Here is a 17,519-nt window from a genome sequence, read left to right on the forward strand (position 1 = left end):
TCGTGGAGCTGGTACCGGAGCTTGGCGTCGTGGAGCTGGTACCGGAGCTTGGCGTCGTGGAGCTGGTAGTGCAGGTGGAGGTGGTCTTGCGGCTTGGCATGGTAAAAGACTGGTAAGGGCGGTCGTGCTGGAGGCTGTGGCTTGACAGGTCGGAAGACTGGTGGTGGCGGCCGTGAGGGAGGCTGTGGCTTGACAAGGTGATGCCGAGCCACCCCACCAACACAGCTCCCGACCCCAGCCCCCCCTCAAGGGGCGGATACCAGACGCGCTCCCTGCGGTCTGGAACTCTCTGTAGGGGTGGGCGGGGGAGGGCAGAAATGTCCCCTTTATTTTGGCCAAATTGTTTTGTTTTTTTATCCCCCACCTGGGGTTGTGTGGGCGGTAAAAAAGAAAAAAATTGTGACGGGGGCGGGACATGAAATTGGGATGGCTGTGACTGACTAGACCTGATTTCTAAAAACATGTTTTGATAATGCTTTATCAAAGACATGGCAGAGTTTTTAGCTGGAGGCGGGTGATTTAAAGAAAAAGTATTGAAACAAAAATCCTGGTCTGTGATGTCATCATGGGGAAGCCGGGCAGACTGCTGCTTGCTTCCGCCCGGAGGGGGCGGGGCTTGTGGGAGCGGCGTGTACTGCTGGCTCGCGGAAGTCTTTCCTGGCGTCCCTCGCCTTTGGCGGCGCTTCCGTGGCTGAGGTGACGTACCGATCGGCACCAACTTGCCTCCATTCCCCCACATCATCCCCTTGCGCTCCCTGGGGGAAAAGCGCAGCGTCTGTGCCTCCATGGCACGCAGCACCTCCCAAGAAGCCTCATCCAAATTGTCCAAATCGGCCAACTTACGTGCGGAAAAGCGGGTCTGCTGACGACCTACTGTCAGGACTTGATCTTGAGAGTTTGCTTTTCCAGGATGCAGCGGAAAGTTGGCACGGGCGAGACGGGAACCAAGGTACATGATTTATTTATTTAAAAAAAGATCAAACAAAAAGCGCGCACAATGGCGGAGAATAAACTATGAAAAAACAAAAAGACTATAAACATGGAACCAAAACTTACTGTGACAAGGGACATGAAGCAGGATCATAGAGGAGTGTGCAGAAGCATATATGGGGTGCGGTATGGGGTGCGAGGTCGTCAGTAAAACAAACTGAAAAACACTGAACTTAAATACTACAGACATGATTAACGAAAACAGGTGCGTGACTCAAGACGTGAAACAGGTGCGTGACGTGACAGGTGAAAACTAATGGTTGCTATGGTGACAAGACAAGGGAGTGAAAAGCCAGAAACTAAACAAAACATGACTTAAAACAAAACATGATTACACAAACATGACAGGTATCGTTTGCAATTTACAGGAATACTCTGTAAAATCTACAGTTGTTGTTTTTATGGTAAAAAAAAAACTAACTGGCAGCCTAACATGCAGAATACTACCCTAAAAAAGCAGTTTTCTATATACAGTACAATAAAAAAAACTTTGTAAAATTTACAGTAAAGTTCTGACAACTAAGCTTCCAGTTTTTACCTTAAAAAAAACTGCAGTATTTTTTCCATTTAAAGTAATATGCTGTAAAAAAAAAACACCTTAAATTTTACGTAAAAATTTTTGCGACTGAGCTGACAGTTTTTTACCTTAAAAAGCTGCTCAGGATATTGTGGGACTACCTGAGTGCCACATTAGAAGACCTGCTCTCATTTAGCACAAAACATAAATCCGCAATACTCTTCAACACTCTTAAAGCACAATATTATCACCAAACATGCTTAATCATTAATTTAGCACAATCAGCAACAATGAGCAACATTACGTCTGTTTTGTTTGTGTCTGTTGTTCACATGATGAGGCGTTCAAGCGCACTGCGTAACTATGAGTATTCAGAGACCACTGTTCACTTTTGTTCGTGTGCCACCTATGACAGTTGGCATACCCCACTTTGGGAACCTGGGTTATAGATTTGCAAAGCTAATGTTGGCTTAGCATAGGCCAGTAATAATCTAATAGTGATGCCAAAGTGCTGTGCAGAGCCGTCCCTCCCAATACGCAGTTCATGGGGCCTCATGATCAGTAGGGGGCCCTGTTTTGTACAAAACCCAAAACCAGTGAAGTTGGCACGTTGTGTAAATCGTAAATAAAAATAGAAAATGGATGGATGGATGGAAAACAGAATACAATGATTTGCACATTCTTTTCAACTTATATTCAATTGAATAGATTGCAAAGACAAGATATTCAATGTTTGAACTGAGAAACTAATTTTTTTTTGCAAATAATCATTAACTTAGAGTTTAATGGCTGCAACACATTTCAAAAAAGTTGGCACAGGGACATTTTTATCACTGTGTTACATGGCCTTTCCTTTTAACAACACTCAGTAAACATTTGGGAACTGAGGAGACCAATTTTTGAAGCTTTTCAGGTGGAATTATTTCCCATTGTTGTTTGATGTACAGCTTAAGTTGGTCAATAGTCCGGGGTATCCATTGTGGTATTTTACGCTTCATAATGCGCCACACATTTTCAATGGGAGACAGGTCTGGACTACAGGCAGGCCAGTCTAGTACCCACACTCTTTTACTATGAAGCCACGCTGTTGTAACACGTGGCTTTGCATTGTCTTGCTGAAATAAGCAGGGGCGTCCATGGTAACGTTGCTTGGATGGCAACATATGTTGCTCCAAAACCTGTATGTATCTTTCAGCATTAATGGTGCCTTCACAGATGTGTAAGATACCCATGCCTTGGGCACTAATACACCCCCATACCATCACAGATGCTGGCTTTTGAACTTTGAGCCAATAACATTCCGGATGGTTCTTTTCCTTTTTTGGTCTGGAGGACACAACGTCCACAGTTTCCAAAAACAATTTAACATGTGGACTCGTCAAACCACAGAACACTTTTCCACTTTGCGTTAGTCCATCTTAAATGAACTATTCAAAGTATTTCAACGGTTGGAATCTGCGCTTTTGCATTAAATACTAGTTACTATGGTAATCTATGTCACAGCAGCTCAGACAAGGCACCAAGCAGTGTTGGTGGGGAGCGTTTCCACAGAGTGTTTCCAGAGTGGCCAGCCTGAAATGCGGGTGTCAGGGACAGACGCGGAAGGAGATTTTTACAAGAAAGTTCTAAAGCTTAGTGATACATCAGGTACATCAGATTGTAGGTGGGTTTTATTTTACCCTTCGTGTTCATATTTCGCTGTGTTTGTCGCATTTTTGTTGCGTTTCGCTTGATTGTAAAATATGTCAATCGAGAGGGGGTGTGACGTTTATATGTTGTCAATATTCAGTGTTTTATCGTTCATAGTTAATATTGTAAATCCCACATTCTTTATTTTCATGTACATTCTGGGTGTCTCATTCAGTAAAAAAAATTAAAATTCCATTCCGTTTTTTAAGGCGGTCTGTCATAACGTTTTTAGCATTCAATATAATGAATGCATTCAAATAAGTGTTCCTAAAAATCAGATGTACCGGCCCCCAGACACATTTTTTTCTCTAAATTTGGCCCCCCAAGTCACAATAATTGCCCAGGACTGGCCCAAGTATTCATTAAAAACAAGACCGAGGTCTTATTTAACAAGTATATTTGATATTTTTGGACTATTGGACAAAGTTTGAACAGTAACACTGTTTGAATATAGGAAAACATAAAACACTGTACTTTAATCAAGTGATTATTTGGCATACCACTAGACGGAGCCTCCAAAAACATGCACCTGGGGATAGGTTGATTGGCAACACTAAATGGGCCCTAGTGTGTGAATGTTGTCTGTCTATCTGTGTTGGCCCTGCGATGAGGTGGTGACTTGTCCAGGGTGGACCCCGCCTTCCGCCTGAATGCAGCTGAGATAGGCTACAGCACACCCCGCGACCCCGAATGGGGCAAGCGGTAGAAAATGGATAGATGGAGCCTGTGTACCACAGTTTGAGAATGACTGATCAATACAGTACAGAGGGACTTGTCCTTATATTCTCCTGATGAGTGCCTGATACCTTAATATGTGTGTGTGTATACGTGTAATTATATACTAATTATTGTTACATAAGGTTATCATGTATTCTGTTGTTGAAAAATCATACTACATCTGAGTGATAGGGTCAGAGGACAAACACCATGTTTTTTAAAATTTTTATGTATCTTTTTTAAATTTTATAGATCAGTGGTTCTCAAACTTGCATCTCAGAAAAAAACTTTGCTCTCCAATAATGAGGAATATTAAAATACAGTAGCATAGTAGGCCTGAACATACGTTACATTGAAACAAGGCAGAGGTTTGATCTAGTATTTTTTAATATTTGTGGCCACTGTAATATCACACAGTTTGAACAGTAACACTGTGTTTGAATATTTATGTAAGTTATTCGTTGGCGAACCACACAACGAAGCCTCTCGAACTGTGGTACCACTAGTATGGATGGAGAGTAGTTTTGGTTGTTGTGATGGAAATAAAGCAAAGACTATGAGTGCCTCCCTCTCTCGAGTGGAGAGAGCGATGTCGTGTTGCTCAAATCTAAATAGCGTGGGCTTCACAGACATACCTCAGGTCTCACAGTGGATGCCGGCGGACTGCTTGGGTAGCAAGGGTCCTGCGGTGGAGCCATGTGACTATCTTTGTGTTGGTTGGAAAGCACGAGTCTAACTAAACAAGCCCCCAAGAGCTGTGTCAAAAATTTAACTTTGACAATGAGGTATGATATCTTTCAGAAAATCGACATGATTAAGAAATGATGTACATCTCAATAATCAGAGACACACCATTTCTATCATAGAACCCTTATTTACTGTACAAGCAGTGTTTTAAGTAACATGTTAACAACCCTGTTATTGGGTTAAAAAAAAAAGTGGATCTTTTTGTTGTGTGAGTCAATGGTTTGTTTGATATTCATCATGCAGCTGTAGCTAAGTTAAGACAGGAAAACAGCAAAAAACTCCAAATAAGTCATGGCGTGATGTGACAGGTCGTGACAGTACACCTACTTTGAGACAAGAGCTGTAGTGATGCATGCTTGGTTATGGTTTGAATTCGTATCAAACAATTGCAAGAACGACTTTTTATTGTCAATATCGGCTGCTGAGTTTAATTTTTTTTATGTTTTCTGCTGGTGGTGTGCCTCTGCATTTTTTCAATTAAAAAAATGTGCCTTGGCTCAGAAAAGGTTGAAAAACGCTGTTGTAGATAATATGTATTGGATATGTTTTGGAGTAAATTTTGGGTACATTTTGCTCCACAGTCACATTTACAACCTGTTTTTTGAGTCTGTCTGCAAATGTTTCTCAAAAGTTTCATCATCCATCCATCCATCCATTTTCTACCGCTTGTCCCTTTTGGGGTCGCTGGAGCCTATCTCAGCTGCATTCGGGCGGAAGGCGGGGTACACCCTGGACAAGTCGCCACCTCATCACAGGGCCAAAAGTTTCATCATTTCTCTTTAAATATATATGTTGAAAACAAACGTTACTGCTATTTTTTTATTATTTTTTTTTACAAATACAGTGGAATATACAGTAAATTCAACCTGTCAAAACATTAGGTACACCTGCACACTACAGAGCTGCATAAAAAAATGCTGTTTTTCTCAGCACTTATGTCACTGCAAGTTGGACGTCGGTGTTATTGTGTGCATGCCGAGGATTTGATAAAAATAATTCTTTATCGTACTTTTTTTCTTTCCTCAAACGCAGGTGCGCCCTCATACAGAGCCCCTCCCTCTTAAGTCTGTAAGATTGTACTTAATGTCCAAATAAGAGCCACCACCTTGCTGTCACAACGTAGCCACACTGCAAAACCTTGCAGACAGGGGCTTTCAGAAGTGCGTGCAAGCTCACGCCAAAATTCAAAAACTTTATGATTTGATGCATTGGCATTGTTTTACGGCAATATCCAACATTGAAACAATATTTATAAGTCGGAAAAGACGAACAAGCTGTCACGGCGCGTGTCGTCTGCTGCTAGTACAGCCGGCACCTCCGCTAAGAAGCGCGCCGGGACACGCCCCTGCTCGCTCTTCCCGCATCGCGGCCATGTGCCTGCACTGCTGCAATCAATCGGCAATCTGCACACCTGGGTCTGATGAAAGCGGAAGGCATAAAGACCAGGGTACTTGAAGATCCAGTGCCGGAACGTAGTTCACTCCTCGTATGTCCTCTGTGTTCCCCGCAGTGTTCCCTCTGTTTCCCGTGATCGAGCTGTGTGCCTCGACTTCCCACTGGATTCCGGACTGCTTTCCTCGATCCTCGACCTGCGCTTAGACCATACTTGCCAACCCTCCCGAATTTCAGTGCCCCTCCCGAAAATCTCCCGGGGAAACCATCCTCCCGAATTTCTACCGATTTTCACCCGGACAACAATATTGAGGGCGTGCCGTGATGGCACTGCCTTTAGAGTCCTCTACAACCTGTCGTCGAGTCCGCTTTTTCTCCATACAAACAGCATGCCGACTCAGCCACATGTTGTATGCGGCTTCTGCAGATACACGTAAGTGACTGCAAGACATACTTGGTCAACAGCCATACAGGTCACACTGAGGGTGGCCGTATAAACAACTTTAACACTGTTACAAATATGCGCCACACTGTGAACCCACACCAAACAAGAATGACAAACACATTTCGGGAGAACATCCGCACCGTAACACAACATAAACACAACATAACAAATACCCAGAAGCCCTTTCAGCCCCTAACTCTTCCGGGCTACAATATACACCCACGCTACCACCAAACCCCGATCCCCCCACCTCCCAAATTCGGAGGTCTCTAGGTTGGCAAGTATGGCTTGGACACAGACCTCATCGCCTCTCTCCAGCCCCCGACCGCTCGCTTGCCCACATACTACCTTCGTGCCTTGCCCCTTTGGTCTGACGAAGGATTTATCCAACACGCAGTTACACGTTATTATCTTATTACTCTGGTACTCTTGTCCTTATTGTTTTTAGTAGTCTGTTTATTTCAATTCTTATTTTTTATCTTTATTACTTCTTGTGATTTATTTTTATTCCATATTTGTTTCCACTACCGCACCTTATGTTGTAGTCCTTAATCTCGTTATATGCAAATATAATGACAATAAAGTCCATTCTAATCTATTCTACAACAACCCCTGGTAATATTTACATTGTTAATTCTACACATCGTCTTGCACCATTCACCTAGAGTAGCGTAGACACCCCAATACCTCATCATTATCAGTGTCAATAAACCTATTGAACTGATCCCTGCCATTGTGTCGTCTCCTTCCCCCGCCAGACGTAACACAAGCTCCTTTAAACACAGCACTGTTGGTCCGCTCTTTTTCAGATCAAAAATCTTTAAGGATGCACATTTTTGCAGAAAGTCCTTAAAAAGAGGTCCTGTAACTCTGACAAAATAGACTAAAATCAAATGTGTACTGTGGAGGATGCTCGTTCTCCCTAAATAAGACTAATGGTGAAGGGAAATGTGGGCTTTCTGGAAATGTGGCCCCCAAAACAGTTTAGTTGAATATCCTTGCTCGAGGGCGGGGGTCGGCAACCTGCGGCTCTTTAGCGCCGCCCTAGTGACTCTCTGGAGTTTTTTTTAAAAATGTATGAAAAATGGAAAAAGATGACGGGAAAAAAAAAAGTGTTTTGTTTTAATATGGTTTCTGTAGGAGGACAAACATGACACAAACCTCCCTAATTGTTATAAAGCATACTGTTTATATTAAACATGCTTCACTGATTCGAGTATTTGGCAAGCGCCGTTTTGTCCTACTAATTTTGGCGGTCCTTGAACTCACCGTAGTTAGTTTACATGTATAACTTTCTCTGACTTTCTAGGACGTGTTTTATGCCACTTCTTTTTCTGTCTCATTTTGTCCACCAAACTTTTAACGTTGTGCGTGAATGCACAAAGGTGAGTTTTGTTGATGTTATTGACTTGTGTGGAGTGCTAATCAGACATATTTGGTCACTGCATGACTGCAAGCTAATCGATGCTAACATGCTATTTAGGTTAGCTATATGTACATATTGCATCATTATGCCTCATTTGTAGCTATATTTGAGGTCATTTAGTTTCCTTTAAGTCCTCTTAATTCAATTTATATCTCATGAGACACTATCTGTATGTAATATGGCTTTTAATTTTTTGTGGCTCCAGACTGATTTGTTTTTGTATTTTTGGTCCAATATGGCTCTTTCAACATTTTGGGTTGCCGACCCCTGCTCTAGGGGCACCCAACTTGCAACCTTGTACAGTATTGAATGAATGAATGAATGAATGAATTTATTTATTCGGGCAGACAGACATATATAGCAACACTTCATCACTCTTTGTAATTTGACAGACATACAACGGCACCTATACCGAAAAGAGATACGGGAAAAAAGCAAGAAGTGAAGTGAATTATATTTATATAGCGCTTTTCTCTCGTGACTCAAAGCGCTTTTACATAGTGAAACCCAATATCTAAGTTACATTTAAATGGTAAATGGGTTGTACTTGTATAGTGCTTTTCTACCTCTTTTGAAGGAACTCAAAGCGCTCTGACAGTATTTCCACATTCACCCATTCACACACACATTCACACACTGATGGCGGGAGCTGCCATGCAAGGCACTAACCAGGACCCATCAGGAGCAAGGGTGAAGTGTCTTGCTCAAGGACACATCGGATGTGACTAGGATGGTAGAAGGTGGGGATTGAACCAGTAACCCTCAGGTTGCTGGCACGGCCACTCTACCAACCGAGCTATACCGCCCTAATGCTTATCCATGTCCCGCCTCTAATTTACAATCAATTTATATGTTGGATATATATATGTTGGTTATATAGTCCAAGTTTCACCAGCAGATTTGATGGATACATGACCATTTCAGAACAAATATAATACATTTACCATGAATTGATTTACGTGGACCCCAACTTAAACAAGTTGAAAAACCATTTAGTGGTCAATTGTACGGAATATGTACTGAACTGTGCAATCTACTACTAAAAGTTTCAATCAATCAATCAATCAATATGATAATGGAGGATAATGACAAGTCAGTAATCTTTCGTCTTCTGAAGCCTTGTCTGGTGTGTTATGTCCCTTATTCCACAGTGAGTTCTTTTGCACCTGTGTCCCACAGTTGAGATAGTCCAGGGGTCGGCAACCTGCGGCTCCGGGGCCGCATGCGGCTCAGCTGCATACTTGCTGACCCTCACGATTTTTCCTGGAGACTCCCGAATTTCAGTGCCTCTCCCAAAAATCTCCCGGGGCAACAATATTGAGGGCGTGCCTTTAGCGTCCGATTTTACACTATTTGCGTGCCGGCCCAGTCACATGTTGTATGCGGGCTCTGCCCTTCACACGTAAGTGACTGCAATGCATACTTGGTCAACAGCCATACAGGTGGCCGTATAAAACAACTTTAACACTGTTACTAATATGCACCACACTGTGAAACCACACCAAACAAGAATGACAAACACATTTCTGGAGAACATCCGCACCGTAACACAACAGAACAAATACCCAGAATCCCATGCAGCACTAACTCTTCCGGGCTACATTACACACCCCCGCTACCACCAAACCCCGCCCCCCCCAACCCTGCCCACCTCAACCGACGCACGGAGGGCGAGGGGGCGGGGGGGGGTTGATGTGTATAATGTAGCCCGGAAGAGTTAGTGCTGCATGGGATTCTGGGTATTTGTTATGTTGTGTTTATGTTGTGTTACGGTGTGAATGTTCTCCAGAAATGTGTTTGTCATTCTTGTTTGGTGTGGGTTCACAGTGTGGCGCATATTAGTAACAGTGTTAAAGTTGTTTAATACGGCCACCCTCAGTGTAACCTGTAAGGCTGTTGACTAAGTATGCATTGCAGTCACTTATGTGTGTCTGCAGAAACCACATACAACATGTAACTGGGCTGGCACGCTGTTTATACAGCCTGTAGAGGGCGCTAAAGACAGTGCCATCACGGCACGCCCTTATTATTGTTGTTTGGGTGAAAATCAGCAGACATTCGAGAGAATAGTTGCCCTGAATTTCGGGAGTCTCCTGGAAAAATCGGGAGGGTTGGCAAGTATGACGCTGTCAAGCGCCATTCATACAGAACTCGCGAAATAACGCCTCGCGGGGCCGCGTGTCTGGTTTATACATAGCACAAATTAAAAAAAAAAAAACTGTATGCAGTGTTATTTCATTTTAAATTTCAAAAGAGTTTTGTGGCTCCCATTGTTTTCTTGAATTTGTGAAGCAGGTCAAAATGGCTCTTTGAGTGGTAAAGGTTGCCGACCTCTGAGATAGTCCAAACAACTAGTCATGTTTTTGATAGTTTCCCAACAACACAGTGTATACCACTGTAATGCTCAATTTGTATTTACTCCACCAGGTGTTCTTATTCAATTTTACTGCGTCATACTGACATCGCTAATGTTTTTCCAGGCTGCAATGGTCACTGTTTTTTTTTTTCTTACAAAAGATCCAAATACCATTAATTAAACATGAACTCATGAACTGTTGGTCTTGAGCCACCTGGAATAGTCAGCCAAGTTCTAGACAGGCTCTTTCTCAACATTTCTGGCAAGGCACGCGAGACTATCCTGTGGGACGGCTAAAATCACATTAGTGGGACGGAACCAAAAAAGGCATGTTTAGCAGGGACACCATGAGGGTTTTGAAGGGAACCCATGTTTGTGACGTAAAGTGCAAGGCCACCTTGATGCCACTTCATTCTTTTTATAGCTATGTCCTGCATGGCTAAATGAATGCATCTGCAGAAAAATGTAAAGCAAAACCGCACATCTGTTCTCCGTTAGGGATGTTGACCTTGCATCCAGGTTGCAGCTGCATTTCACTCCGGGTCCCCAGGGAGCTATACTACGCCACTATTGCGGATATCGTACAAATTGGCTGCAATGATAGTGCATTTTTATCAAAATACATCTGCAAAACTGGGAAAAACATTGAATAATACAAATGGGGATAATCATTTTGTGTCAGTTGATTAATCTTCTGGGGCCGTTGTTGGTGATGCAGCGCCGGGAGGAGGAGTCACTAAACAAACCCACACCCACATATCCCCCACTGGAGGTCCACAACATATCATTTGTACCCTGGACCACCATGGAGCCACACCATGTTCTGCTTGTTTTGCTAGTGAGTGCCACCTCAGTCCAAGGTAGGCTGCCAATATGATAGAAAAATCCCATCCACACAGAGTTTGGAGAGCACTTTTTTTTTTTTTAAATTGCTGTTGTCATTTGTAATCGGCTTCCAACTTGTTGTTTTATCAGACCCTCGGCCTCTCTGATATGGTCATTTATTTTTTAACCTGTGTTTGTTTACATAACTGTCAGGGTTCAGAGAATCCTTGCAAACCGTTTTATACCAAATTATTCAAATGACTCTCATAGGGAAAGGTTGTTTCATTTGTCTGAGTAGTGAAGGTGGTTTCTGGGTCAAAGAAAAAGTGCTTATTTCTGGTTGATTAACATTTATTGTAGTATTTAGTTCACTGATGAGCCTCAGATTTTCTTGTTATGGCAAAAAAATACATTTTACTACTATGCAGTGTACAGACGTCTCAGTACACTCTCTTAAGAACCATGATACTCTGCAGTGGATACTTGTTTTTGGTCTAATTTTGTCTTAAGTTTTGAAAAACATTGCAAAACACAAATGTCCACTCCAGATGACTTAGTTTTTTGTTCAAGGGGGATACACAGTGCATCCAGAACGTATTCAGTGCTTCACTTTTTCCACATTTTGTTATATGTTCTTACAAAATGGAATAAATTCACTTTTGTCCTTAAAATTCTACACACAATACCCCATCATGACAGGATTTTTTGCAAATTTATCAGAAAAAAAAAAAAAGAAATCACATGTACATAAGTATTCAGATCCTTTGCTCAATACTTTGTTGTCCTTTTGAATACGATGCTACAAGTTTGGCACACCTTTGGGCAGTTTCACCCACTCCTCTCTGCAGCACCATCAGCAAAACAAATGTCCACTGCACTGTCCACTTTTTTTTTGTTCAGATTACATAAGCTACAATCACAATGTCTATGGCGTATTTTATTTCAAATGTTAGTAATGGTGTAATATGGGAAGTATATCACATGTTTACATTTTTTCACTTTGTTTACATAATTCAGCATGTATGCAGCTAATACTTACTAGTTTGTTTACTTACTGTGTTTCTATCCTACATTTCCAACATTTCAGATTTACATATACGTTTGAAACCTCTGGGGTATATACAGTACAGTTTGGACACACTTTCTCATTCAATTAGTTTTCTTTATTTTTCTTGACTATTTACATTGTAGATTGTCCCTGAATGAACACATGTGGAGTTATGTACTTAACAAAAAAAGGTGAAATAACTGAAAACATGTTTTATATTCTAGTTTCTTCAAAATAGCTACCGTTTGCTCTGATTACTGCTTTGCACACTCTTGGCATTCTCTGGATGAGCTTTAAGAGGTAGTCACCTTTTGGCCTGTACTGTATACAATTAAACAGCAGTTGTGTATGGTGCCAGGATGAAAAAGTAGTGTATAAAAACATTTTGGATTCATATTTTAGGTTTCTTTGCTCAAATCTCTCAATCAACTTCAGTCCTAAAGAAAAATAGCATATGTTTTTTTTTTAATTATTGTTATTGCCCATCTGATCTAATCATATCAGTTTTTTTTATTCTGAAACATTTGCATACAATTAGTTACCCTAACCCTAAACCCCGAAAAATAAAACAATGCATCAACATTAGTTTTAGCACTAATTGTATGTATATTCAGGCCTGAAATGTGCCACAGTACCCGAGTCCTTTACCATTTACTGTATAGAAAACTTATTATATGCACATTTTTCACGTTTTGAAATATAAATATAATTTTTAAAAACATGACATGGTTACTGTTTTTATTCAGAGTTGATTAAGAGATTTGAGCAGAAAAAGTAGAAGCAAATATTAATCCAACAATATGTTTGTACCTCTTGCAGGGGATTTGGTGGGCAAAAGCAACTTATGTAGGCCATATCTTTTTTGTATGTTACAGTTTTCCTATGTTTCAGGGCTATCTATGTTACAGCGCTCCTTCTTATGTTTACTTTCTGGTTTATTGAGCGCCGTTCTCCGCACCTGCCCTTGTTTAGTAATTAGCCCCACCCTCTGTTTACGCTAATCACGGCCCTTTATATACTCGGTCTTGCCACTCACTTTGCTTCGGGTTCTTTGTTTGCTAGTTATGTTCGGTGCAGCCTCTCTGGACGATAGTACGTTTGTACAGTATGCCAGCTCCTTGTTACTCCTTTTTTTTGTTTGTGACGCTAACTTTTTCTTTAAGTGACCTTCAGCTCCCTGTGCACTTTTCCGGGTCTCCCTTTTTGGATTTTTGGTCATAACATTTTCTTACTTATTGGTACCTGTTTGTGTGTATTTAGGATCTGTATAAGTCCCAAAAATTTGAAATCAAACCATGTAGGTATGGCATAGATATTTATAAAACAATCTTGCCTTCCTTCATACTTCCTTCAAAGGAGCTGTTTGGAATTTGCCCAATTTGTGATGTTTTTCCCAAGTCAGTGGTTATTTCCATTTATGGTAGTGATTTACCCAAAGAGCTTTGCGCAAGTCTGCCATTGTAGTCCAACGCTGCAGTCAATAAGTTCCTTCTTTTTGATGAGCCCCCTTTTCAAGAAGGGTGACTGGACAGAGTGTTTCAACAACACAGGGATCACACTTTTCAGCCTCTCCAGGAAAGTCTGTTCCAGAGTGGGTGCAATGCTGTTTCCGTCCTGGTCTGGAAACACTGGACCTGCTCTACAGCCTTGCAAACATACTGGATGGTGCATGTGAGTTTGTCCAAATGTGCTTTGTGGACTTGGAAAAGGCAGTTGACCGTGTCTCTCAGAAGGTCCTGTGGGAGTTCTCTGGGATTACGGGATTCGTGACTTTGATTGATTGATTGAAACTTTTATTAGTAGATTGCACAGTGAAGTACATATTCCGTACAATTGACCGCTAAATGGTAACACCCGAATAAGTTTTTCAACTTCTTTAAGTCGGGGTCCACTTAAATTGATTCATGATACAGATATATACTATCATATATACTATCATCATAATACAGTCATCACACAAGATAATCATCAGAGTATATACATTGAATTATTTACATTATTTACATTATTTACAATCCGGGGTGTGGGATATGGAGTGAGGGGGAGGGGTTAGGTTTGGTTATTATCAACACTTCTGTCATCAACAATCAGCATCAACAATTGCATCATCAGAGAAATGGACATTGAAACAGTGTAGGTCTGACTTGGTAGGATATGTACAGCAAGTAGTGGACATAGAGAGAGGGAGAGAGAGAGAGAGAGGGATCAGAAAGCATAAGAAAAAGTATCTACCTGAAGTTATTAACATTTGATTATTTGCAATCCGGGGAGGGTGTTAGTTTAGGGTTGAAGTTGCCTGGAGGTGTACTTTTATTGCGGTTTTGAAGGAGGATAGAGATGCCCTTTCTTTTACACCTGTTGGGAGCGCATTCCACATTGATGTGGCATAGAAAGAGAATGAGTTAAGACCTTTGTTAGTTCGGAATCTGGGTTTAACGTGGTTAGTGGAGCTCCCCCTGGTGTGACATGTACTTCGGTATCAGGGAGGTGTAGCGGATTTTATAGACTAGGCTCAGTGCAAGTTGTTTTACTCTGTCCTCCACCCTGAGCCAGCCCACTTTGGAGAAGTGGGTAGGTGTGATCTGGGGTGGAGGTCTAAAAGTAATCTGACTAGCTTGTTCTGGGATGTTTGGAGTTTAGATTTGAGGGTTTTGGAGGTGCTAGGGTACCAGGAGGTGCACCTAGTTCGCATTTTTAGCAATAAGTCAAGCCTATTCATTGCAAACGTTAGCTAACTAAGGATGCCCTCTGTCTCCGGTTCTGTTCATAATTTTTATGGAGAGAATGTAGCCAAGGCTTTAAGGGTTTCCTGTTAGTGGTTCATAGGATCTCATCTCTGCTATGTGCAGCAGTGTTTGCTAAGGTGTTTCTGGGAAACTTCTGGTATGAGACTGAGCACCTTCAAATCTGAGGCCATGGTTCTTAGGCGGGAAAAGGTGGTTGCACCCTCTGGGTTGGGAAACTGGAGGGATTAGGTCTCGTAGCTGGCCTGGAAACATCTCTGTGTTTCTGCAGTCAATCTGGCAGAGGCGGTTGAAGACCGGAAAGAATCCAAGACTGCTGCCTTTGTGACCTGGATGGATGAATTGATGGATGGGTTAGTTTTTAGTAGTATTCTTTGTTCTAATATTGTGTAAAAACTACTGTTTATTTATTTTTTCACATACCAGAACAGTACATTGTTGGACTTGCAAGCTCAGTCTGTCCCATATTTGACCTCTTTGTACTGATATGCCACCAGTCTTTTGTGTTGTGCGTACATACAAAGGTTTTCTGTGCATTTTTCTAGAGGCTGTTTTTCTTTCCGCGCGTTAAAAATAAATGCTGTCCATTTTCAGTGCGAGCAAGTTGTTGTATTTTTATTGTTAAATGAAGACATGTCTGACTGTGTACACCAGAACTAAACACTATAGTCGTTTGTAAAGTGAGGTTTCGAGAGAAGTTGGAGGAATACCCTGGGAAGAACTGAACCTTCTCTGGACAATGACACTTATTGATGTCCTCTTCCAGACGCGTATACTGGAATGCAATTATAGCCACACTGGTATTTATGAATGAATGAAGACACACTTTTACTAAGGCTCTGACTTTTTGTTAAACAGCTGGGTGTGCCTTTTTGTTGGATGATTAGAATAAAGGACCTTTTATACAGCTCAAATGTGTAAAAACCTTCAGTTAAGTGAGGAATGATGCTCAAAAAATCTTAAAGGGGCCAAATTATATCCAACAATAAACAATATTATGTTTACTGCAAGGAACAGGATAGAACCTCTTTAATCAAGTATGAGAGTAGAGAGGAAGTTGATTTTGCAGAACTGGAGAAGGTCACCACAGTATCGATCATTTTTTAACTAGAGCTGTCAAATGATTGTTTTTTTTAATCAGATTAATCACATTTTGGAATTTGAATTAATCATGATTAATCGCAGGTGATTACTTAAAGTTAAAATTTAAAGTTAAAGTACCCATGATTGTCACACACACACACTAGATGTGGCGAAATTATTCTCTGCATTTGACCCATCATCCTTTATCACCCCCTGGGAGGTGAGGGGAGCAGTGAGCAGCAGCGGTGGCCACGCCCAGGAATACTTTTTGGTGATTTAACCCCCAATTCCAACCCTTGATGCTGAGTGCCAAGCAGGGAGGTAATGGGTCCCATTTTTATAGTCTTTGGTATGACTCGCTTGCATCATCAACATTAGCTGATGGAAAGTACACAAATGCAATTGTATCGTCAGAACGTCATTTAGGAACATTTTTAAGACATTTACTTGAATGCATGTCGTTTATTTGCACAAAACTTGGTAACAGTTTTATTGAAAGTTCCTTTAGGCTGTATTTTTGGAGTGAAATTTGCCAGCGAGCACACCAGTCGGAGTCCCCTCACTAATTTTTGTGCTGAAGTATGCATTGACCATATAGCTATTAAGGTAAAAGAGCTTGTATGATCAAAATAAATTGCACGAGTGTGTACATAATTATTGCAATATTTTTTTGCGATTATTGTTACGGGTTAACCCGTTAATTTTGACAGCCCTATTATTTAACATATTCTTTTTTTTTAAAGTGCTGAACTTGCACATGTCCTGATAAAATTCAGGGCAATATACACAGACCACATGTTGTACGTAGGGCCCCGCGAATTGATAATTGACAGGGGGCTTCAAATTAAATATTACAGCAAACATAATCCTGAATAATAAATATAAGATTCTACTTAGGGCCCTGATATAATCAGGGGCGGCCTCGGTTCAGGTGTTTTATTGTAGTGTAATTACGATAGAATGGTAGTTTCAGCAATGACAAATATGGGGTAAATGAAAATAACACTTGCTTTTTTTTAATAGTTTCTCTTCAAGGTGCACATGAGGCAAGATTATACAGGCAGCTGATGGTGGACTACAATCCACTGGTGAGACCAGTCGCCAATGAGTCTCAGACTCTCATGGTCGAACTCGGCCTACACCTCATGCAAATCATGAATGTGGTATGTTTCTGTATTGTTTCATTATTAGAACACTATGACATTTTATGAGAACTAAAAAATAACAATGCATTTTTTTTTTTTTTTGGACAGGATGAGAAGAACCAGGTGTTGACAACCAATATTTGGTTTGAAATGGTAAGACTTAACGCTTATTCTAATTACATGTAAGTATACTGCAAAAAAAAGTATGTTTAATTAGAGGTGGACGATACTGCAAATGTCATTATCCATCCGATACCAAGTAAATACAGTACAGGGCTTGGATGGCCGAAAGTGAGTGGTTCTGAAACTTTTTTTCACCAAGTACCACCTCAGAAAACACTTGGCTCTCCAAGTACCACCATAATGACCAACAATTAAAATACAGTAGCGTAGTA

At 41.1% G+C, this 17,519-nt stretch overlaps 1 protein-coding gene across 1 annotated transcript in view; it reads left to right on the forward strand.

Annotated features, from left to right (window-relative positions):
- Positions 1–11,036: 11,036 nt before the first annotated feature.
- The window catches only part of chrna7a (cholinergic receptor, nicotinic, alpha 7a (neuronal)), a 47,947-nt gene continuing 41,464 nt past the window's right edge, over positions 11,037–17,519 (forward strand). Inside the window, 3 exon segments of the mRNA XM_072914778.1 lie at positions 11,037–11,139; positions 17,003–17,142; positions 17,233–17,277. Coding sequence (XP_072770879.1) covers positions 11,085–11,139; positions 17,003–17,142; positions 17,233–17,277 — 240 coding nt within the window. The 5' untranslated portion in view covers positions 11,037–11,084.

Source organism: Nerophis lumbriciformis, linkage group LG15 (genome assembly GCF_033978685.3).
Source record: "Nerophis lumbriciformis linkage group LG15, RoL_Nlum_v2.1, whole genome shotgun sequence".
Classification (NCBI taxonomy): Eukaryota; Metazoa; Chordata; class Actinopteri; order Syngnathiformes; family Syngnathidae; genus Nerophis; species Nerophis lumbriciformis.